At 45.9% G+C, this 24542-nt stretch overlaps 1 protein-coding gene across 2 annotated transcripts in view; it reads right to left on the bottom strand.

The window, feature by feature from the left end:
- LOC137425702 (uncharacterized) overlaps nt 1-24542 on the bottom strand; it is a 75279-nt gene that overhangs the window by 11354 nt on the left and 39383 nt on the right. For both annotated transcript variants that reach the window (XM_068114397.2, XM_068114398.2), the window contains exons 3-5: nt 21619-21807; nt 12481-12567; nt 12224-12317 (exon numbers count right to left, since the gene is read on the bottom strand). In XM_068114397.2, the coding sequence (XP_067970498.2) occupies nt 12224-12317; nt 12481-12567; nt 21619-21807 (370 nt within the window). The remainder of the gene's footprint in view (nt 1-12223; nt 12318-12480; nt 12568-21618; nt 21808-24542) is intronic.

The raw sequence follows: 24542 nt of genomic DNA, 5'->3' as shown, positions 1-24542 counted from the left end.
TCCCCCTCTCTCCCCATCTTGTCTACCGCTCCCGATGTTATTTGTTTTGTGTGTCTGTGTCTTTCTGTGTGATTAATGTTCGCTCTTTCACGAGTCTCGATCTTGTATACAAAAAAAAGAAGAAAAAAAAAAAAAAAAGTATATACCTCCACGGCCATTGGAAAAATATTGGGGAAACCAGAACCAATTGGGAGGGGTCTCATGGGGCCCAGCGGAGTGTGCATGGAGGACCGTGCAATGTATACGACTGAATTCGGCGAAGCGACTATAGAAGGAGGAAATACGCGGAATCTGCTTGGTGAAAGCCACGGTCTGCGCCGATCAGATCCTGGGCAGAGCGACGCCTCCGCCCAAGCCAGAGCCTCACCCTCTCTTCCACTCCAACATGCAAGACACAGTCTCAGAATGCAGTGGCACATTCCTGGCCGAAGTGGTCAGAACTTCTATCCTGCAGGATTTTCACGTAACTCTTTTTCTTGTGATCTCCACTTTTGTCCATCTCACTGGGCCCGTAGGCATAGGACAATTAAGAACCTCCCATTCATTTGATTGGTTCATGGGCAAGTGGTTTTGTTATTGATTATTATGTACTGTGATTGCTTCCTTAATAATAATAATAATAATTCATTTATTTTGTATAGCGCTTTTCCAGAAGCCCAAAGGCGCTTTGACAGAGTGGAAAACATAATGCATAACAATACATGAAAACAACAATTGCAAAAAGACAAGAATCAAGAAAACAAACAGCAGCGATATACAAGAATCAAAAAGACAAGACAAGAATCAATAGGGAAATATTTAAAGCAAAAGGAGGGAGAAGGAGAAGAGATAGTCAGGGGTTAAATGCTGTGGGTTGAATGTTGAATGCAGCGTTGAACAGGTGGGTCTTTAGTGATGTTTTGAATGTGGTGAGTGAGGAGGAGTCTCTGATGGTGTGAGGTAGTGAGTTCCAGAGGGTGGGAGCAGCGATGGAGAAGGCCCTGTCCCCCCAGGATCTGAATTTGGTCCGGATGGAGGGGGTCAGGAGGTTGGTACCAGCAGAGCGGAGGTTGCGGGTGGGAGTGTGTCTGGAGAGGAGGTCAGCCAGGTAGGATGGGGCCAGGTTATGGAGGGCTTTGTATGTCAAGAGGAGGATTTTGTACTGGATTCTCTGGGGGATGGGGAGCCAGTGAAGCTTGTAAAGGACGGGGGTGATGTGGTCACGGGTCCGGGAATGAGTGAGTAGACGGGCAGCGGAGTTCTGAATGTATTGGAGTTTATTGGTGATTTTTGAGGGTGAACCATAGAGGAGGCTATTGCAGTAGTCCAGACGGGAGGTGATGAAGGCGTGGATGAGGGTTTCTGCAGCCGTGGAGGAGAGGGATGAGCGGAGACGGGCAATGTTTTTCAGGTGAAAGAAGGCTGACTTTGTGATCTGTTTAGTGTATTTGTCGAAGGAAAGGGTTTGGTCAAAGATGACGCCAAGATTCCGGATGTGAGGGGAGGTGGATACTGGGATACCGTCGATGTTGAGGGCAAAGTTATGGGTGGATTTTGTGAGCGTTTTTGGGCCAATGATGATTATTTCAGATTTATCACAGTTAAGCTTGAGGAAGTTGATTTGAAGCCAGGATTTTATTTCAGTGATGCAGTTTGTCAGGATAGAGTGGGTGTCGGTGGAGACGGACTTGGTGGAGATGAAAAGCTGGATGTCATCGGCGAAGCAGTGGAATTGGAGACCATGACGGCGGATTAAGTGACCGAGCGGGGACAGGTAAAGGATGAAGAGGCGGGGGCCAAGAACTGAACCTTGGGGGACACCTTGGGGGAGGGGAGCAGTGGGGGATTTGCAGTTATTGATGGAGATGAACTGGCATCTGTCAGAGAGGTATGATTTAATCCAAGAGAGGGCAGTGCCGGTGACGTTAAAGGTGGATTCAAGTCGGGTGAGGAGGATAGTGTGATCGATGGTGTCAAAGGCAGCGCTGAGGTCGAGGAGGACGAGAATGTTGAGGTTGCCAGCGTCAGAGGAGAGGAGAAGGTCGTTGGTGATTTTGAGGAGAGCAGTTTCAGTACTGTGGTTGGAGCGGAATCCGGATTGGAATGTTTCATACAAGTTATTGGCAGAGAGATGATGTTTGAGTTGAGTGGCTACAGCGCGTTCCAAAACTTTTGACAGAAAGGGTAGGTTGGAGATGGGTCTGAAGTTGTTTAGGGTGTCAGGGTTTAGACCAGGTTTTTTTAGAATGGGGGTAACAGCAGCAATTTTGAGGGAAGGTGGGACGATGCCTGTAGACAGGGAGGAGTTTATTGTTGCAATGATAAGTGGAGAGAGAGCAGGGAGGGAGGCTTTGACAAAGCTGGAGGGGATGGGGTCAAGAGTGCAGGTGGCAGTTTTCATTCCTATGAGGAGTTCAGAGAGGTCAGTAGGAGAGATTGGGGAGAACCGAGACAGGGGATGGCAGGACAAGGGGGGGCAGGTGGTTGGAGGGGGAGCGGGTGCGGCGGTGATCAAGCTGTTGTAGATGTTGTCAATTTTGCGTTGGAAGAAAGAGAGGAAGGAGATGCAGTTGTCTACTGTGAATGACTGGGTGGTGGTGTTCAGGGGGCGGAGGAGTTTGTTTATTGTCGAGAAGAGTGCTTTTGGGTTTCCGGAGCCAGAGTGGATAATTTGAGAGTAGTAGGCAGAGCGGGCGCGGGAGAGGGCATCTTTGTAGTGTTGTATGTGGTCCTTGTAGGCTTGGGAGTGAACTGTGAGACCCGTTTTATTGCGGAGTCTTTCAAGTTGGCGAGCACGAGTTTTCATCAGGTGGAGTTCAGGGGTAAACCAGGGAGCAGAATGGGTGAAAGAAACTGTTTTGGTTTTTACAGGCGCAAGCTGGTCAAGGCAGGAGGAGAGAGTGTGGTTGTAGTAGTCAGTGAGGTCGGAAGGGGTGTGGAGGTCAATGAAGGGAGAAGTGGACATTTTTTCAGAGAGGGTGGATGAGAATGAGGTAGGTGAAAGAGCGTTTAGCTTACGGAAGTTGATTGTGCGATAATGCCTTGGTGTTGGGGCGGGGATGTTGATGGTCAGAGTGATGGCTAAGTGGTCAGAGAGGGTGAGGTCGGAGCCATAGAGATGGTGCAAATTTAATCCAGTGGAGCAGACAAGGTCCAAAATGTGACCACGGATATGGGTAGGAAAGTCGACATGTTGAGTGAGGTTAAAGCAGGTGAGTAAATCAGTGAAGTCAGTGGTTATTGTGGAGTCAGTGGAGTCCATGTGGATATTGAAATCACCAAGGAGGAGGATTGAGGGGGAGAGGGAACATAGCTGGGTCAGAAAGTAGGAGAAGTCAGACAGGAATGATGGGTGTGGTTTGGGAGGGCGGTAGACGACAGCCATGACTGACTGCGTGTGACCAGAGAGTTTTAAAGCCAGGTGTTCAAATGATGGAGCAGATGAGATGGAGATGAGGTTGGTCTTGATGTCTTGACGGTGGATAACGGCAATTCCACCACCTCGGCCCTCCGAGCGTGGTTTATTGACGTAGGAATATCCATTGGGTGTGGTGAGGTTGAGTGTGTAGTAGTCCAGAGGTTGTTGCCAGGTTTCGGTGAGACAGAGAAAGTCCAGTTTGTTATCCAGGATGTATTCGTTCAGGATGAGGCATTTATTGTTGAGGGACCGGGTGTTGAACAGGGTGAGCTTGATGTTGTTTTGAACAGCAGGGATGAATTCAGGTGATTTAGCCAGGGTTCGTAGGCAAGAGGTGCGATCGTGTGGGTTGCTGTGACCAGGTGCGCTGGGACGAAGAGTGAGAGTGCGCTGAGCCGACCAGAGGACGGGGATGGAGTGACCTGATTGCAAATAAACAAACTTGCGACCGGAGCCACGGTGAATGTACCTGGGTCGTCGGAGGAGTCCATTTGATTTGATGGCAGAGATGCATGATGGGGTGGAGCGGGTATTGAGCAGAAGAAGCCTTGCGGCGGAGTACTTCAGAGCCATGCCAGGCAGGAGCGAAGGGACGAGTACGAGGCCAAGGTCGAGGAGGCAAAGCGGCAAACGCAGCGGCAAATGCAGCGGCAAACGACTGCAGCCGCTAATCAAGACCACAGCGGCAAACAAGGCCACAAGGCCACCGGCAAACAAGGCCACGGCCACAATCAACGGGAGCGGGCCTTTCGAATTCCGTATTCCGTACCATCAAAAGCAGATTCCGTTATCCAGCCGGAGAACACGCGGCACGTGCGGGTGTGAAAAGGCAGGACAGGTGTGAGATGTCAGGTCAGAAAGGTAGAAGCAGACCCTGTACATCCATCCAGTCGGAGAAGCGGCGAATATGCAACGCCAGCGTCCTCTCGCAACCGAACCCCAACCGAACCCCATCCTTGTGCTTCTTTCCCCAATGCCATTTTCCAATTAAATATACCTGGTCTCAGGGTGAATCTCAGGGTGAGTTCTCCAGGGGTGATTAAAAATGACCTATTAAGGGATTGATTCATTCTTGTCATTGCTCTCATCAATCATCAATGAGAAAGGGCTGTCTCACATCTTTCTGAAACTGGACCTGTGTAGACCTCAGCGAGACTACAATTTATTATTTGGGTAGCCTTTGTCATTCTACATGCAAATTTCACAGCAACTTGGCTGTCGGGGAACATTTCTTTCATGAGCTTAGTAAAATGATTGTCAAATATCACTGACAAATTATGTTCGGCCAAGAACTGGCAAAACGACACTTCTGCCTCGTCACATCCGCCTCCACTGGCTCAAATAGTTTATTTGAAAATGAATGTCCAAGGACACAAACTATTAACTTTTATTCACACATCCCCTATGAACTGCACTCGAAATGTATTTTCAGGTCATATTGACCCGAGGCTAACACCATTGTCCATTATCCTTCCGTTACAAGGTACACAGAAGAAGTACTCGTCACCCTCTGGTATTCAGGCTCGTCTCCTGTTTTCATGGTGACGGTCAGCGACAGTCTGCTTACATTTCGCAGTTGTTTTTTTCTGGGTTCTTTTTGGCATCTGGAGATGTCATCAATGCATGCAAACAGTTACTGTCGGGGCCAGGCTAGATTGCCGCGCTCGGGGTCGATCGGATGTGACCCTTCTCATATGCGGCCGTTCATCTTACAACTATACTATGTGAGATGAAAGTGCAGAAGTGCATTTCGTCTTATACAAAATGGCTAATCGAGCAGGCTCAATGATGGAAAACGTTTTATTTGAACGACTATGTCTTTCCACTTTTTTATCAATATCAGAATATTTTTTTTGAAATACAGTGCAGCCATATTTTTTTTAAACCGGAGGAACCAGGCTGGAGTTCCACAAGGCAGTGTTGTGGACCTGTGCTTTTTCTGGTCTTCATTAATGATCTCTCTGAATCTGGAAAATCCTCTCTATCTCTTTGCTGATGACCACTCTCTGCCGCTCCATTCCTCATCTATCAGATCGGCAGTCTGCAGCCTCTTCACTCTCTGCAGACCTGGACAAAATCAAAGACTGGTCAAACAAGTGGAACATGTCTTTCAATCCCGACAAATCTCAAACTCTCACAATGTCTCTCCAAAAAGACTGTCTGGAAAACCCTCCCATATACTTTCTCAACAATCGGCTTGAAGAAGTTCTATCACTCAAGCTTTTGTGTTTCACGATCTGCCATGATCTTTCCTGGGAAAACCACATTTCCAAGCTGGCCTCCAAAGCCAGTCGCCGACTGGGCATCCTCCGTCACCCCCCATCCAAAATCTTGATCTTTTCTATCCACGTTAATACATCCCAAAACCACGTCTTTCAATCTCTGACTTCATTCCTGAAATTCCTAGTAGCGTCCATTTGTTTTATACCGTGAACCCCCCCCCCTACCCCCCCCCAGCCCTTTCCCTTCCACAGATCTACCGATGTCCCTGTTCGCTACTTCTACTGTTGTGCTTTCCTCTCTCCCCCCTCATGTCTCCCACTCCCTTTATTATATGTTTTATGTGTCCGTTTATGTTTTTGTGTTTGATGTGTCTCGAGCCACGTGCTCTTACACAAGCTACGATTTTGTATACATAAAAAAAATTAATAAAACAATTCGGGGAAAAAAAAAAAACGTACGGAAAAAACGAGCAGGTTGACGCAAGGATTTCCTTGAAAGCATGGCCGAGAATATCCTTGCTGGCTCCTTCCCTGGTAATACAGCTCTTACTGTCCATGGTATGGCTATCATTAATATACTTGGCCACACAAGTGACACTTTTGGGGACACACGTGACACTTTTGGGGACACACGTGACACTTTTGGGGACTTCACTAAAGGAGTTATGTTTGTCAAAATACAACTCATGAACAGGTTGTGTTGGTCTTGGGACAACTCTGACAGACCAGTACCCAGCCAGCAGTTTCAAATGAGAATGCTGATCGCTCTCGGCAGGGTGCCCATAGTTTGAATGTCATTCGATTGTATAACGTGGATCAAAAAATTCCCAAGGAGTGGAAACAAATTTTTGCCTCTGGTGAGCCAAGGGAAGACCCTGTGGAATTCGTTTTATTTATTTATTTTTACACTTGGCAGCCAACCAAGCTGCTCAACCATGAAGGAGGTTATTGCATTTTTGTCACTCATTTGGAAGAGTGTCATGTTGAAATTCACCTCGTCCCAGATATCTGTCCAATCTGTTCAGTCAGTGAATGAGTTATAGAGTGACCACGAAGAGGCTGACATCCCTGCACAACATGCCAGTGCTATCCACCAGAATCATGTCATTGACAGTCCGTATAATGATGTTGTTGTGATCACGACAACACAAAGTCATCAAATACCAGCAAAAATTGTTATTCTCAACCGGCCATAAGAATCACACCAGTGTAATCGATATTGAATGTCTGAAAGTTGTTCTTGGCGAATTGGTTTCGATACACTCACCATGTGTGATTCGACAAGTGGTTTTATGGAAAAGGCAAGAAGACGCATTTTACAAACATATTGTTATGTTTATGGGGGGTAGGTGAAAGAATATCGTAGGGGAGGTAGAACTGCATAAGACGTAGCATGGACTGCGTGACGTGTACGAGAAATCTCAATGTACAGTAAGTAGAGAAACTAACTTAAGGTTGTTTAATTGTTCTTCACATGGGGAAGGGGTGGGTGAAGCAGTGCTAATTAGTGGTAGGGATTAAGGATAATTTTCGCCAGTGCATGCTTACCCTCTGTAATCTTTTCCCCAACGTTTTTGCTGCCACGGCCGGCCATGCACCTCTTTGAAATTACCTTTACTGCCGACAAAAGTCAAGGAAGATCCGCCCGGACAAAGCCTCGCCCCCCAATGGATCTAATAGGAGAAATTATCCGCCTCTTGTGGGCAGGCCTAAGGGGGATATCAGTCAGGTCGTCAGGCCACGCCCCAAGGGACGTGATTGGACTGTGGACGTGGACGGGCCAAACTGGAAGGGCAACGAGCCGATTGGCTCTAGAGAGGAAGAAGAGGAGTCAGTCTCTTTCTTGGCATGAACAAGAAGCTCGCCATTGTTAGTGCACTTGGTGTGCTGGGATTTGTGTGTGCTTTTGAAGGAGTGTGGAGCTTTTGCTGCGCCGGCCACATCTCGATAGAGTTGGGCAACATTTGGGCTCACCAAGGAGCTGGGATCCGCATTGCACTTGATGGTAGAGGGACCCCGAAGGAGGCCGTCTTCGGCGCCATCTTGTGCGCTTCCCGAGCGGGAGACTCTGAGCCTCGTCTCCACAGAAAATAACCCATTTGCACCACCGATAAGTAGCGGCCGGCCAAAGGGATTTTATTTTATTTTTATTTGCCTTACCCTGCATGTGTGTTTGTGACTTTGTGGAGACATCTCAAAATTAGAAATGAGTTTTTACCTCAACATTCAATTTCACCCCTTGCTTTATTTTTATAATTACCGTCTTGTTTGCGAGTTTTGTAGGTTCGGGAATAAACCCGTTTCTTTTCGTTCAGGTAAATGCCTTGCAGCCTTTCATCTCGCACACACGATAACCGTCATAGTTGGGTGCCACCATAGGAATTAAAGCTGGTTCGGATATCTGTCATCAGGCGGTCTTACTCGCCGGTGGCGCGACAATATGTTGTGTGCCAATTACACTGGTCAACAAAATCTAACCTTTTTCATTCATCAAAGATGTAAACACACTTTGCTAGACCAGTTTTGGCAAATATTAATAACAGTAATTTTGAAATACCAATAATTGATTAATAATTATTGCCTTAAGACAATAACCTTTCAAATGTAATCGTTCTCATCAGGAAAACCTCTACGTGCTCGAGGAAAACTAAAAACAGATTTAGAATCAAGCGTGCCAAGAGCTACCTAGCGCACCTACGAGTATAATTATATCTCATGAAAATGACTTGTTGGCCCCTATTCAGAGACGCGCTCTCAATCATGATTAATGATCTGTTCGTTATGGTTAGCAGGTGCCAAAGGATGAATTGACAATTGTCAGGATGACACAAGATCCTACACATGAAATGATATTGCAGGGAAAGTTTAAAAGCGCAATACACATGGGTGAAACTGCAGAACTTTTGAAAAAAAGAACGTAACGAGCAAAATGAGATCTTGCTAGGGGTAGTCCGGAGACATGCCTCGACCTTCCTCTCTTTCCCCCTCCCTCCAGGAAATGAAAAAAAATTATTGCGAAAATATGCCTTTTGGGGGTGTCCTGTCCAAAGTGTAACAAAAAAACTATGCCTATAAAAAAGTAATTTTGGGGGAATTTTTTTTTTATTCCCCCCTGAACAGCCATTGGAAGGATTATTTTCAATTTGTACAGCATTCAACTGCATAAAATAAATAAATACTGAATACCACAAAACTTTCCAGGACTTTTGATACATTAGTGGGCCTGTTGGTCCATTTGTCCAAAATTTTCATTGGTCTTCACGGCCTTGTAGCATACCTGCCTGCTGTACTGTTTGAGCATTAACTAACCTTTCACCAAGCCCAGGTATGCTTGGGCCAGAGCAGGGATTATAAGATACTATTGGTGGTGCAGCACAGGCATGATGGGCCAAATGGCCTCCGCCTGCATCAAAGTTCCTTGTTAAGATCAATTGGTCTCGTATCGATGTGGTCACAAACTTCACCGCGACCAACAGACATGATCAGGTTTTGTATTTGTGTGCAGCAGAATCGCGTCTTTACTTCATGCAACGTAAAGACGGCACCTTTCCGTGATGTTCATAGGAGGAAACGGCGATGATAAAATTCAACAATGGATGCCATTTCCATATTTACCGACGGATAGACGTTCTCCTGCCTGACGGACATCTGATCACGTTAACGCACTTGCAAGCTTTTGCACCAGGCTAACTTCAACAAAATACCTCGTAAAAATGACCATGGGAGTAATTTACACAATTGTGGTCATGATGCGATAGCATTGTGCCAAAACCGGCTGAAATGGGTTTAGAAACGAATCAGCATATCGGAATATAGCACCAAATTTCCCTATAATCGCAGCATGCTTCTCTGACGAAAATACGGAAACCGGTGTACGGATCGTTACAAAACAACGGATTTCCATGCTATACGGAAGGTGTTTCTCCCGTGAATACAGATTATTGCACTTTGTCACAACTTCGGTTTGTCAGGTATTGATATTTGCAAATTCCAGAATTGCACGAATCGCTCCTTTTCGTCATCGGAGCAAATCGTCATTTTCTGAAGAACCCAATTACACAAATCACAACGTCTTCATTAGTATGACCTCAATACTTCATCCTCTGGAAGTTCATAGTGGGTTATACGGACATGTTTATTATTGATAAACTATGATCTCTCAAACTAGCAAGATCACATGATCTCTGCATAAGTTGCTTTGATTAAATGAGGAAATTATTCTTTCAATAAAGGAACGGCAAAAATACATTTCTGATTTGGAAACTCTTTTGTTTTCTAAGTAACAGAAATGTCTGAGACACAAATTCATGCAAATGATCAAAATGCCAAAAGGTACCTTTTTGATCGGGGAGGGAGACGTACAGTCGTGGCCAAAAATATGGCTACCCTTGCACTTTTTTCAAATAATGCACAATTTCTTCCAGGAAATTGTTGAAATTAAATAATTATCTTTTTGGATCCACATTTGTATTTCTTTGCTTTGCAGTGGAACAAAACAAAAAAAGGTGAAAAATTAAAAATTGTAACTTATTCCACACAGAAATCCAAAATTGGCCCAGACAATATTAGTCACACCTTTTAGAAGTTGTTAGAAATAATTAGCTTTCAAGCAGGTGATTCTCCTTTTCTTTGGAATTGAACTCACCTATGGTGAGTTGCAGGTGCCTGCAATATAAAAATCACTCATTCAACCAGTTTGAATAGAGAAAGGTGTCATTCTGCTGTTTTGTGTCACGGTGTGTACCACAATGATCATGGAGAAAAGAACGAAAACCAGAGAATTGCCTGAAGAGCTCAGACACAAGATTGTAGCCAAGCATGGACAATCTCAAGAACACAACTCCATCTCCAGAGACCTTTGTGTTCCTGTGTCCACCGTACGCAATGTTAACAGGAAGTTTAAGGCCCATGGCACTGTAGCCAACCTCCATGGACATCGCCGCAAGAGGAAACTTGATCGAAGATTGCAGCGAAGGATTGTTCGAATGGTGGAGAAAGCACCTTGATCAACTGCCAATCAGATTCATGCTGGTACGATAAGACATAAGACAATAAGACGATAAGACATAAGACAGAAGGTACGATAGTTTCAACTCGCACCATCCGTCGCCAACACTATGAAAGGGGGTTCTGTGGTAGGAGACCCAGGAGGACCCCATTGCTGAGAAAGCCCGACTGGAGTTTTCCAAAACAAACCTGAACAAGCCAAAATCCTTCTGGGAGAATGTCCAATGGACGGATGAGACCAAATTAAAGCTTTTTGGTAAAGCAGATCATCTCTATGTTTATGGAAAACAAAATCAAGCCTTCAAAGAAAAGCACACCTTCCCTACAGTCAAACATGGAGGAGGTTCAGTGATGTTTTGGGGTTGCTGTGCTGCCTCTGGCACTGGGTAGCTTGAATGTGTGCAGGGCATCATGAAATCAGGAGATTACCAAGGAAGTTTGGAGCGCAATGTTCAACCCAGTGTCAGAAAGCTGGGTCTCCGTTGAAGGTCATGGGTCTTGCAGCAGAACAATGACCCCAAACGCACTTCAAAAAGCACCCAGGAATGGTTCAAGACAAAACTCTAGACTGTTCTGAAGTGGCCAACAATGAGTCCAGATCTAAATCTCATTGAACACTTGTGGGGAGATCTGAAAACAGCAGTTGGGAGAAGGCACACTTCAAATGTGGGAGAACTGGAGCAGTTTGCACAAGAAGAGTCGGACAAACTGCCAGTAGAATGGTGTAGGAAGTTCATTCATGGCTATAGGAAGTGCTTGACTGCAGTTATTTTGTCCAAAGTCTGTGCTTGCTACCAAATATTAAGTCGAGGGTGTCAATAATTTTGTTAATGCCATTTCTTTTTATGTTCGGATTTAAAAGGACATATTAAGTTCTGAATCAAAAAGAAAGGCTCTGTAATATTAACAGTGAAATAAAGAATTGTGGGGACCAAATACTTTTGTCAGTTTCAACTTGTTTTTAATGGAAAATTGAGAATTATTTGAAAAAAGTGGAAGGGTGCCAATATATTTGGCCACGACTGTATGTGGCCTACTTTGAGGTCTCGCAGAGCATCATTGGACAGAGATTTCACCGATAACTCACGGAGAATCTTTTGCCTATCAAATATGAAGAGTTCAGTTTGCACCCATTATTCTTCTTCTCCTCTTTCTTAATAAAGGGTGAGATCCATGGCACCAAGCTCCTGCTCTGCCTTGACCCCGACACTTCTCCACTCCCCACTCCCCTCTGCCCTCAGCCACTCTCTCCACTCTGCAACCACCCCCACCTTACTGACATCCCTCTTCACGCAATCCTACCATCTCAACCATCCAAGGTCTACATCTTCTCCTCTGACCTTGTTCCGCCAACCTATTCGCCCTCTTCCCCCATCCGCACCAAGTGTCCAGGCCATCTCAGCCAGCTTTGCACCACCCCTTTATCGAAAAGAAATTAGTTTTTTATTTTATTACAAATCCTATTCATGACCAAATTGCAATGCTGGCACATCAAGCGGGCCATACACTGATCATGACTACAATTCCAAGGCCTCATGTTAAACATCATAATTATTAGAAGGATTAAAACTCCTTGTGAAAATAGCTTGGCCGATACCTGAAATTGAGCCAACCAATTTGAAGGGCTGGTTTCCAGCTGCTCCGAGTGGAAGTACTGCTGCATCGCGCTCTTCAAGGAGATGCGCCAGAGTCTGTCGAGAGGGTGACAGTCACTTGTACAACATCAACCGAGCTCAAAACTCACTCACGAAGTGCCATATTGCCACAGAGATCCGCATGGAGTTCGGAACTTGCGTCGCAAGTCAAGTTCATTTATCCAGAAAAATCTTCCCACACCGTAATGGAAATACACACCTGGTCTTTTTCTCTGAGTTGTGCATGAAGTTCAGCAAGTTGCAAACACAAGCCGTTTCTCACAGTTTTGGCCTCGTCACCTGAAAACTGGCAGGAAGGATATGGAGGATGCGAAAGGGTTAGTTATCGACAAAAAAAATAAACACATTTATACAACAATCTGTTTTACACACATCATAGCTTATTTTAAATTTTAAAAAAAAAAATATATATATATACAAGATCGAGGCTCGTGGAAGAGCTAACACATCAAACACACATAAGCACATAAAACACAAAAAACATAAGCGGACACATAAAACAATAAAGGGAGGGAGAGACAAGATGGGGAGAGAGAGGGAAGCACACAAGCACAACATAGAGAACAGGGACATCGGGAGATGGCTGGCAGGGGGTTATGGGGGGGGGAAGGTGGGGGGGGAGGGAAGGGTACACGGTATAAAACAAATTGACACTACTAGGAATTTCAAGAATGAAGTCAGAGATTGAAAGAGGTGGATTTGGGGTGTATTAACGGGGGTAGAAAAGATCAAGGTTTTGGATGGGGAAAGATAAGAGATGGTGGTGAACAGGTGTTTTAAAGACCTGGAGGGAGGAGCGGAATTGAAGAGAGTGAGGGAGTTTGTTCCAGAGGCAGGAGAAAAGAGGAATGAAGGAGTGAAGGGGAGCAGAGAGTCTTGATTTTGGCAGTTTCACCAGAAGAGGGTTGCAGGCAGATCTTGTGCGACCTGAAGGAATATTTGGGGGACAGAGCTAGGGGAGCAAGGCCAGAGAGGAGTCGGTAGAAGACAGAAAGACCACCAACCTGCCTGCGGTGAGTGAGTGAAAGACCCTCACAATCAGCTTCATCACGGGACATTCCAATGATTCTGAAAGCTTTGGTTTCAACAGCGTGAAGACGAGCGAGGTGTGAGGCAGGAGCACCGGCCCAGAGAGGAGAGTAGTATTTGCTTCACAATACATATTTTCTTTACTCTTCTCTCCTCTTATTGGATGGATTGTTATAACCACAAATGAATTCATATCTATACTAGAAAAGTGAATTTGTATATTTGTTTGTTTATTTTTTCATACTCACTTCAAAAACTAAAATACTACTGGGCAAACCAAATCCAGCTAAATTTTCCTTGTTGACCGAGGGTACACCAAGTATGGTTTCTGTTGGGGTAGCATATTTGGGGGAGGGGTTCAAGGTGGGGGGAAGAATCCAATAATTGTCTCTTTGGAAATGTGTATCGTGAAGCACCCCCGGTGGTATCCAGTATAGCAAATAATTAATCATCTTCTTGTACAAAGAAAGTTTAAACAACTTAACAATATGTATTATGCTGATGTTGACATCCGAGTGAGAATAATTTGAAACTTCCAAATGTTTAATTATGCTCATTTTAAGTGGAGGCTCAAAACAAAGGATCCAACAATGAGCTTCGCAGCGAAGTGGAAGTGATATTTGCTCATGCCAAATACAAGCAGCAGGGATGGTTGATGAAGGTGATGCTGACCGACTTCCAAACAGATGGAGAACGACCTCGGGCAAATGAGATAATGAAGAGTGTATAATGTTTGTGAATACAACATGTCATTCTTTAATTAAATCTGCCAACAAAGTAAAGGGTCGAAATGTTGAATGGTGTGTGCAAGTGTGTGTGTATGTATGTGTGTGTATGTACACTACTGGTCAAAAGTTTTAGAACACCTCAATTTTCCCAGTTTTTATTGAAATTTACGCAATTCAAGTCCAGTGAATAACCTGAAATGGTAGAAAGGCAAACAATAAACTGTTCGAGGTTTAAAAAAAAAAGTTTCGGTTAGCAAAAACGGGAAAATAATGTAAATTGCACAGTTATATTGTAAAAAAAGGCCTTCTTCAGGGAACAAGTAATGGGTTAACAACTTACAGCTGTTCTGCAGCAATGTAAGTAAATTAAGCTTTGAAAGTTAATGCAAACAATTCCTGCAGGTGTCCCAACCTCTGCTGATTACTTGATTACAAACCCCCTGTCTGTATAAATGCAGGATTGGAACAGACTGTTATGACACCCTCTGAAGCATTATTTGGACAATATTGCACTGCAGGAAGTAGTATATTGGAAACTGGAGGAAACTCTGACAGGTAGAGGTCTGGCAGACCCAAAGCCACAACAGAATCAGAAGACAAGTTTCTGAGAGTCAACAGCTTGCGTGATCGGCGGCTCACAGGCCAACAGCTTCAAGCACAGCTTAACACTGGTCGAAGTAAGGAAGTCTCAGTTTCAACTGTGAAGAGAAGACTTTGAGCTGCAGGTTTGACAGGTCGAGTGGCAGTAAGAAAGCCATTGCTAAGATGGCAAAATAAGAAAAAGAGGCTTGCGTGGGCCATGAAGCACCACCAGTGGACTACTGAAGACTGGAAGAAGGTCTTATGGACCGATGAATCAAAATTTGAAATATTTGGATCATCACGCAGGTTTTTGTACGCCGTTGAGCAGGCGAAAGGATGGTTCCTCAGTGTGTGACACCAACTGCCAAACATGGAGGAGGAAGCGTGATGGTCTGGGGCTCTTTTGCTGGATCCAGAGTCGGCGACTTGCACAGAGTGACTGGCACCCTGAACCAAAAGGGCTACCACAGCATTTTGCAGCGCCATGCAATACCCTCTGGTATACGCCTCTGAGCCCTGGTGTTGGGCTAGCGGCTAGGGTGCCGGCTTAGGATCCTAGGATCCTGGGTTCGAATCTCGGTCGATCGCCGAATTAATGCCAGGGGGGTTGACTCAGCCTGTCATCCTTCCGAGGTCGGCTAATTGAGTACCAGTTCACTGGTAATTCCCTGTTTGTCGTTGAAGGCGGCAAAAAGGGTTGGCGTCAGGAAGGGCATCCGGCCGTAAAACATTGCTTCAAAAAGGGGACCAAAAAACAACAACTACCACGGTGCCCGAAAAGGCCAACCCCCGCTTTGCGGGGGAAAATGGCCTCTAAACGGTGGTTTTATACGCCTCGTTGCTCAGGGGTTCATCCTACAGCAAGATAATGATGCTAAACACACCTGCAGGCTATGTCAAAACTACCTTAGAGGAAAAGAACAAGACGGTAGGCTTCAAATCATGGAATGGCCAGCACAGTCTCCAGACTTAAACCCCATCGAGCTGGTTTGGGATGAACTGGACAGAAGGGTGAAAGCAAAGCAACCTACAAGTGCAACACATTTGTGGGAACTTCTGCAACAGTGTTGGGAAGAACTTCCCGAACAATATTTGATTTCCATTGTAGAAAGAATGCCACGAGTGTGTTCAGCGGTTATATCTGCAAAAGGTGGCTGCTTTGCTGTTTTGGTCAAACATTTCAAAAATAAAGTCAAAAATTTCAATTAAATTTTGTTAAACAAAATGATTCTATGATTTCTTTTTTTTAAATCTCCAATTGTTTATTTGTTCTATGCTTAATTTCAGAATACATTGAGACATTAAACTGCGTAAATTTCAATTAAAAAATGGAAAAATTGAGGTGTTCTAAAGCTTTTGACCGGTAGTGTATGTGTTTATGTATGTGTGTATGTATATGTGTATGTACATATATGTGTGTATATATGTATGTGTGTATGTGTGTGCATATGTGTGTGTATGTATGTGTGTGTGTGTGTGTGTGTGTGTATGTGTGTGTGTGTGTGTGTGTGCGTGTGTGTGTGTGTGTGTGTGTGTGTGTGTGTGTGTGTGTGTGTGTGCATATGTGTGTGTGTGTATGTGTATGAGTGTTTGTGTATGAGTGTGTGTGTATGTATGTGTGTATGTATGTGTGTGTGTATGTATGTGTGTGTGTTGTGTGTATGTGTATGTGTACGTGTGTGTGTGTGTAGATGTGTGTGTAATGTATGTGTGTGTTTATGTGTGTGTGTGTATGTGTGTGTGTATGTGTGTGTGTGTATATATGTTGAAGCTGAAGGGAAAGGTGTATGCTGCATGTGTGAGAAGTGTTATGATTTATGGGAGCGAGACATGGGTAATGAACGTAGAGCAGCAACGAAGGCTGGAAAGGGTGGAAATGCGAATGGTTCGGTGGATGTGCGGAGTATTGTTGAGAGAGAGGAAGACAAATTATGAATTGCGAAAGATGATGGGAATAGAGCCTGTGATTGATGCTGTGAAGAGGAACAGGTTGAGATGGTTTGGTCATGTGTTGAGGAAGGATGAAAGTGACTGGTTGAGAAGAGTGATGGAAATGAATGTAGAAGGAAGTAGAGGACGGGGAAGACCGAGAAAGACTTGGCTAAAGATGGTGGAATAAAAAATGCGGGCAAGGGGGTTATAACAAGGGGAGATGCAGAAAATAGGGCAAAATGGAGAAGATGGTCATGGGGACCGCAAGGGTAACCCCCGCTCTATCAGGGAAAATGGCCTGTGATGCCTGTTGTTGTTGTATACCAATATTAGCAGAAGTACCCGGCGTTGCCGGGTGGGGGAGGGGAGGGGAACGGGGGGAGGGGAACGGGGGGGAGGGGAGGAGAGGGGGAGGGGGAGGGGCAGGGGAGGGGAGGGAAGAGGGTGGGAAGGGGAGGGGGGAAGGGAAGGGGAGGGGAGGGGGGAGGAAGAGGGGGAGGAGGAGGGGGGGAGGAGGCGGGGGGAGGAGGAGGGGGGAGGGGAGGTGGGGGGAAGGAGGGGGAAGGGGGGAGGGGAAAGGAGGGGGGAGAAGGAGGGGGAGGGGGAGGAGGAGGGGGGAGTAGGAGGGGGGAGGGGTGAGGGGGGAGGAGGGGGAAGGGGAAGGGGGAGGGGGAAGGGGAGGAGGGGGAAGGGGCGTGGGGAGGGGAAGGAGAGGATGGAGGAGGGAAGGGGAGGGAGAGGGGGGAGGGAGAGGGGGAGGGAGAGGGGGAGGGAGAGGGGGAGCACGAAGCAGATTTGGGAGACTCACCGATCCTATGATGCCCTCCAGTACCGGTGTTGCCGGGTGGGGGAAGGGAGACCCATACATTCCCAACCGTACATTTGCCCTCTCGACTCAAGCTCACTCGGACAAAGGCCTCGCACAAATTACACGGTGATACATGGTGCGAGTCTGGTGGCGAGGATGGAACATCACGTGATCGCTCTGAGCGAATCAGCTCGAGCTGCACAGGCCCAATGGCCATGTCTATGCCAAAAATCAAGTACGTGAGCGAGTCTGGCGCACTGAATTGAAAATATATAGAACGCTCATACTCCGTGAAAAGTGTAGCTGCCGTGTCGCCATCTTGGTTAGCACAACTCGACCAACTCGCTTCGCGGATCTCGTTTGTTTTGAACGTGTCCCAGATTTTAAAGGCCAGACAACTGTTAAAATGCCATTTTGTGCGGCAATAAACTGCTCCAATCGGTTACGGAAGGGTTGTGGAAAGACGTTTCACAGCTGTTTCAAAGACGTTTAATTCATATCGCACAAAATCGACAAAAATCGACATAAAACACGATCGCACAAAAGGTGAAAAAACGCAATCGCTTTTCGCTCTGAATTACGTGCAAACGCGTGATGGAAATCACCATCGCCCAGCATCGAATGTCAACCGAGATGTCGCCCGGTAGCTGCATCTCCACCTGTGTGCTGTGAATGGCAATGTTCATTCTATATATTTTCAGTTCAGTGGTCTGGCGGAGAGGATGGAACATCACGATATCGCTCTGAGCGAATCAGCGAGCTGCTCTGGCACATGCTGGGATTTAGTGTATAATGTTCCGCGCTGTAATGCGCTTTTTTTTTTTTTTTGTATACAGAGTCGAGGCTCGTGAAAGAGCTAACATTTATCAAACAAACAAATCAAACAAACAAACAAGCAAGCAAGCAAGCAAACAAAGTACACTGTAACCCCGATATAACGAACTGCTCGGGAGACATAAAAAAAGTTCGTTATTTTGAAGTGTTTGTAATACTGAATAACGTACGAATCACCATACTATCACACCTATTCATATGCAAAACAACAAACTTTGTATTGTTCATTCATGTACATTTTATTGTTCGATTGTACGAATAAAAAAACTTACAAAAGCATTGCTGTTGTGTCATTGTTTAAAAGTTCATGTATAAATAAAATGTTCAAGTACATGTAATATTCACCGAATGTTCAATTTATTGCGTGAAGAAACTGGTAATCTTGGATTGTTTACTCTTGGAGGTGGCGTTTTCTTTGCGTGCACAAGATAATAGCTGACGGAGCTGTAAAACTTTAATGCTGTCGACCGGTTGCCCTTCAAACCAGGAAAGTGCTGTTTCAAGTCCGGCAATTACATCAGATGTTGCTGGAACTTCTTGTGGTTCATTGGTGTCATCAGAGTCACATTCGATGTCACACTGCAGTGTTGTTTCACGAACGGAGGCGATAATTTCTTCATCGGTCATCGAACTGGTCACGGGAACGTCTTCATCGACGTCCACCCACATAATCGTTAAACAATAGAATCTCATTAAATATGCGGGGGACAGGAAGTTCGTTCGTTATATCCGGAAGTTCGTAATACTGGTGTTCGTTATAGCGGGGTTCCAGTGTATATAAAAAGGGGAGCGGTCGACAAGATGGGGGAGAGAAGGGGAGGAAGCACACAAACACAACATTTGAGAGCAGGGACATCGGGAGATGTGTGGGAGAGAGAGGGCCTGGGGGGAGGCAGGATAGGTATAAAACGCAAGGACACCAAGGACTTCCAGGAAAGAAGACAAAAGTCACCTCAAAAAAGTGGATTTGGGGTGAAATTAGTGGGGGTAGAAAAGATCAAGGTTTTGGATTGGGGAAGATAAGAGATGGTGGTGAACAGCCGTTTTAAAGACCTGGAGGGAGGAGTGGGATTGAAGAGAGTGAGGGAGTTTGTTCCAGAGGCGGGAGAAAAGAGGAATGAAGGAGTGAAGGTGAGCAGAGAGTCTTGATTTTGGCAGTTTAACCATAAGAGGGTTGCAGGCAGATCTTGTGCGACCTGCAGGATTATTTGGGGGACAAAGCCCAGAGAGAGCTGGGGGAGCAAGGCCGGAGAGGAGTCGGTAGAAGACGGAAAGACCACCAACCTGCCTGCGGTGAGTAAGTGAAAAGCCCTCGGAGTTAGCGTCATCGCAGGAGATTCCAATGATTCTGAACGCTTTGGTTTCAACAGCGTGAAGACGAGCTAGGTGTGAGGCAGGAGCACCAGCCCAGAGGGGAGAGCAGTATTCCATTGAGCTGCGGATGAAAGCCTTGTATGTGGTGAGGAGCTCAGGTGTGCCAAGGAAGGACTTCGCACGACGGAGGATGCCCAGTCGGCGACTGGCTTTGGAGACCAGCTTGGAAATGTGGTTTTCCCAGGATAGATCATGGCAGATAGTGAGACCCAAAAGCTTGAGTGACAGAACTTCTTGGAGAGGATTATTCAGAAAGTAGATGGGAGGGTTGTCCAGTCGGTCTTTTCGGAGAGACATCATAAGAGTGTGAGATTTGTCAGGATTGAAAGACATGTTCCACTTGTTTGCCCAGTCTGTGATTTTGTCCAGGTCTGCAGAGAGTGAGGAGGCTGCAGACTGCCAATCTGAGGGATGAGGAATGGAGCGACAGAGAGTAAAGTCGTCAGCAAAGAGATAGAGAGGATTTTCAAGAGAGTCAGAGAGATCATTGATGAAGACCAGAAAAAGCACAGGGCCCAGAACACTGCCTTGGGGAACTCCAGCCTGAACAGGAAGAGGAGATGAGAGAAACCCATTCAGGGCCACACGTTGACTACGACGAGAGAGGAAGTCCGCCAGCCATGCGTGGAGATTTCCATGGATACCAAAGGAGGAGAGTTTGGTGAGCAGAGCGAGGTGCCAGACCGTATCGAAGGCAAGTGATATGTCTTGGGAGACAGCTCTAATTTCCTATTTGGCATTGAGGATCTCCATCCATTGTTGAGACAGCAGAAGCAGCATGTGCAGAGTAGAGTGACCTGGTCTGAAACCAAATTGATGATCAGAGATCAAGCCATTGGAGAAGAGGAAAGATTTCATATCCGAAGCAATGATGGATTCCATGACTTTGCTGATAATTGGGAGAAGGCTGATTGGTCTGTAGTTGCTAGGATCTGTTTTTGCACCTTTTTTGTGCAAAGCGGTGATGTTGGCTGATTTCCAAGCAGATGGCAGTTGACCTTGAGCAAAAGAGAGGGTGAAGAGAACAGAGAGAGGGAGTGAAAGAGCGGAAGAACAGGATTTTAGGACCCGTGGGCTGATGCCGTCAGGTCCAGTTGCAGAATCAGAGTCGAGGGTTGACAGAAACTTTTCCACCTTGTCAGGAGGAAAGGACACGGAGTCCAGGAGCAGCTGGGTACGACTGGGTAAGGTGGGTACAGAGAGGGATGGGTTTGGGACACAAGATTTAGAGGCAAACACAGAGTTGAGGCATTCAGCTTTTTCACGTGCGGAGTCAGCTGTGTAGCCATTTGAGGTAAGGGAGGGGATGGAGGGGGAACAAACACCAGAAACAGATTTGACCAGACGCCACCAGGATTTGGAAGAGGGAGACAGATAAGAGAGCGCTGAGGCTGAGCTGAGGTAAATTTAAGCGCTGAGGTAAATCTGAATAAAAAAAAATCTGGATCTCGTCATCGGAGGTCATTTTTAGATGGGCTATGTCCTTCCCAGGCCCAATGGCCATGTCTATGCCAAAAATCAAGTACGTGAGCCTCTCCGTTTTGGAGTCTATAGGTAACACACACACACACACACACACACACACACACACACACACACACACACACACACACACACACACACACACACACACACACACACACACACACACACACACACACACACACAGTGTTTTATTTATATAGATTTGGAGCTAAACCTCCCTTTTACCTTCCAGTGGGGGTGCAGCCTGATGGGGAGCATAACTCCACGAGGCATTGCTGTCCTGATGCATCATACCAAATTTGGTCCATATTGGTCGGGTAGTTTGTGAGAAGATGTTTGAGTCAAATGTTAACGGACGTATGTACTATGAACACCGGGACCCACTCTATGAGGTTATTTCAGAAAAATAACCTAATTAAATAAGTAAAGTAAGTAAATAAATAAATAAAGTAAATGAGCAAATAAGTAAATATATTACAAACGTATATTTCAAAAAACCATTATATTCAAATCTCAGCAATTATAATTCCAATCCTTCAGAACATGCGAGGTTAAGAAGACGTACTTTAGCAAGCAGCAGTTCATTTGCTCGTTTCAGCCGAGTCGTGCAATTCTCAAGGCCTGCGGTTTTGTTAGCGAGGAGTTTCCTTGCGCATATCGCTGCTACATGCTGTGCCTCGGTCTTATGCAGCTTCTTCTCCAAAATTTGAGTGTAGCGCTTGCTCTCTAACAGCTCAGCACGCAGGTGGCATACCTGCAGTGTAAACAAATGTGCTTAATAAGCAAAACCATTTCATCAAATATTGGCTCAAAATGAGTAACCACGTACCTAAAGAAATAAAAACGACAAATGCAAATGAATGGAAGATGCTCATTCCACCAGCAGTGATGGAGGTGCATTCCACCAGCAGTGATGGGCAAGCCCCCCATAGACCACCTGAGCCACCGATTTTTTCAATGCCAGGAACAAACTTTGGTACACCACAGGTGATTAAGGTTGTGGCCAAGTTTCATCAGAATTGCATGTGTAGTTTCTAAGAATAAAGCAAACACCGATTTTGGGGAGCAACCCCCCTGTAGACCTCCAAAGGGGCAGATTTTTTAAATGCCGTAAACAAACTTTGGTACATCACCGGTGATGAAGGTTGTGGTGAAGTTTCATTGAAATCGTATTTGTAGTTTCAGAGGAAAAAGCTAATTCCTATTTTGGGGGGTCAAACCTGGATCCACTTTGACCCCGGTAAACCCCCTTAGACCTCGATTTTTTTTTAAATGCCGTGACCAAACTTAAGTCACAACACAACAAATATAATTTGTGCAAAATTTGGTCACAATCCCATCAACAGTTTCGGAGAAGAAGTTTCAAGTGTTTACGGACGGCCAGCTACGGACGACGCGTCATCGCATTAGCAAACTTAACTTCGTTCAAGGCGAGCTAATAATTATGCTATATACAAAAAAACCCTGACATTCGCAGGGGACATGTTCTCAGGGGAGGGTGGAGGGGTGGGGGAAGGTTGTGTGGAAAACAGGTCTTGTGCAAAATACAGTACAGGAAGTTACAGGTTACAGAAGGATTCCGTTCCAAACAATCATTCATATGAGGCCAGGGTGGTGTTGACCTGATCACTCTTGTGTAACGTTACATTACATATTGTCGCGCGAATGCCCTCGGTTAATACCGTGGGCTCGCGGATGGCCAAACAAACTTTAATGGAGGCGAGGGAAGAGGAAGAAGCGGCAAGCTCTTACCTGTAGCGATCTCACCGGCAGTCTTCAACCCTGCAAATTAATCTCACACAAACACGGGAGGTAAAATGTACAAAAATAATCGATTTATTACGGACCCCGAGAACAATGAAACGTGCTGACAAATAACTATGGTTCCTAAACCAGGATCCCGCACACCTCACTTCAACAACAGCACAGGGGAATGAATTAAATAAAAAAAACCGTTGTGTGCACGTTGGTTGGTGCGAGCTTATCTGTCTGGCAGTGTAGCATCGTCAGGAATCGTCCAGCTCTGATGTTGGCGCGAAGCAGGCCTCCTTCCGCCTCGTTCACGCCCCGCTAGGCCCCGAGCCACCCGCTCAGAGGCACGCCTTGCTCGTCCGCTCGTCGGTCACACACGAGGTCCCGTTTGCTCGTAGCACCAAGCCTCGCTCCAAGCACCAAGCCTCGCTCCAAGCACCAGGCACCAAGAGCACCAAGACCAAGACCAAGCCCAAGCACCAAGAGCACCAAGACCAAGACCAAGACCAAGCACCAAGAGCACCAAGACCAACCCAGGGAAGACAATCCAGAATGCCCGCGAGCGAGTCGTTTCATCACCCGCGGTGTGACGTCAGCTCTCTTCCTCCACCAAGCAGTCCCTCACTTCTTCGTGGTCTTTCCCGCCTTCTGACGTCACCGGCCCCTGCCCTCTAATCAGCGACCTGCTTCAAAGCAGTGGTTTTGCGCCTTCTGTACTGATTGGCTGAATGTTCGCGCCTTCCGCACTGATTGACCGAGGTGTCCACGGTCAGTGGCCAATCAGTGTGCCGCTTCCTTCCACCTTCCTTTCACCAATCAGTGGCTAGCTTCTTACCCTAGCCAATCACACGTTCCCTGGGCGTGCCTATAGCCTGCCTTGCACAATGTTTGTTGCTATGCCAGCTGGTGATGTGGCTGGCTGCGGCCCCATCGGCGGTGCCCCGATCTGGCTTCCTGCCTGTTCTTCCTGTAAGTCTTATGGTGGCGGAGGGGAATTAATTAATGTGTGCACTAATGGATCTATATAATGTATACGAGTGCGTCGCCATAAGGGACACTGGGTTGCTCACAGGGGGAACGACACACGAGGGAATTTTACCCATAATTCCTGTACTAATTAGCATGCCCCGGCCCCTCGTGGCGGGGACACAGATACAACTTATTCCGACATACGGCTAAACATAAGAACTTATTACAGGTAGATTCCCTATCACGACAGTCGAGTACCAACCTATGCAGATCTACCTGGATCTAGATATTGCTCTACCCCTAATTCATAACAATATGATAGTAGTGCTGACCTGATCACCCTTGTGTAACGTTACATTACAGATGCTAGTAGTGCTGACCTGATCACTTGTGTAACGTTACGTTATATTTGATATTAGTGCTGAACTGGTCACTCTTGTGTAACGTTACATTACAGATGATAGTAGTGCTGACCTGATCACTCTTGTGTAACGTTACATTACAGATGATAGTAGTGCTGACCTGATCACTCTTGTGTAACGTTATGTTACATTTGATATTAGTGCTGACCTGATCACTCTTGTGTAACGTTACATTACAGATGATAGTAGTGCTGACCTGATCACTCTTGTGTAACGTTACGTTACATTTGATATTAGTGCTGAACTGGTCACTCTTGTGTAACGTTACATTACATATGATAGTAGTGCTGACCTGATCACTCTTGTGTAACGTTACATTACAGATGATAGTAGTGCTGACCTGATC

This window comes from Myxine glutinosa, chromosome 4, assembly GCF_964187855.1.
Source record: "Myxine glutinosa chromosome 4, kmMyxGlut1.1, whole genome shotgun sequence".
NCBI lineage: Eukaryota > Metazoa > Chordata > Myxini > Myxiniformes > Myxinidae > Myxine > Myxine glutinosa.
The sequence above is the reverse complement of the archived record's forward strand: the minus strand, read 5'-3'. Positions and strand labels throughout refer to the sequence as shown.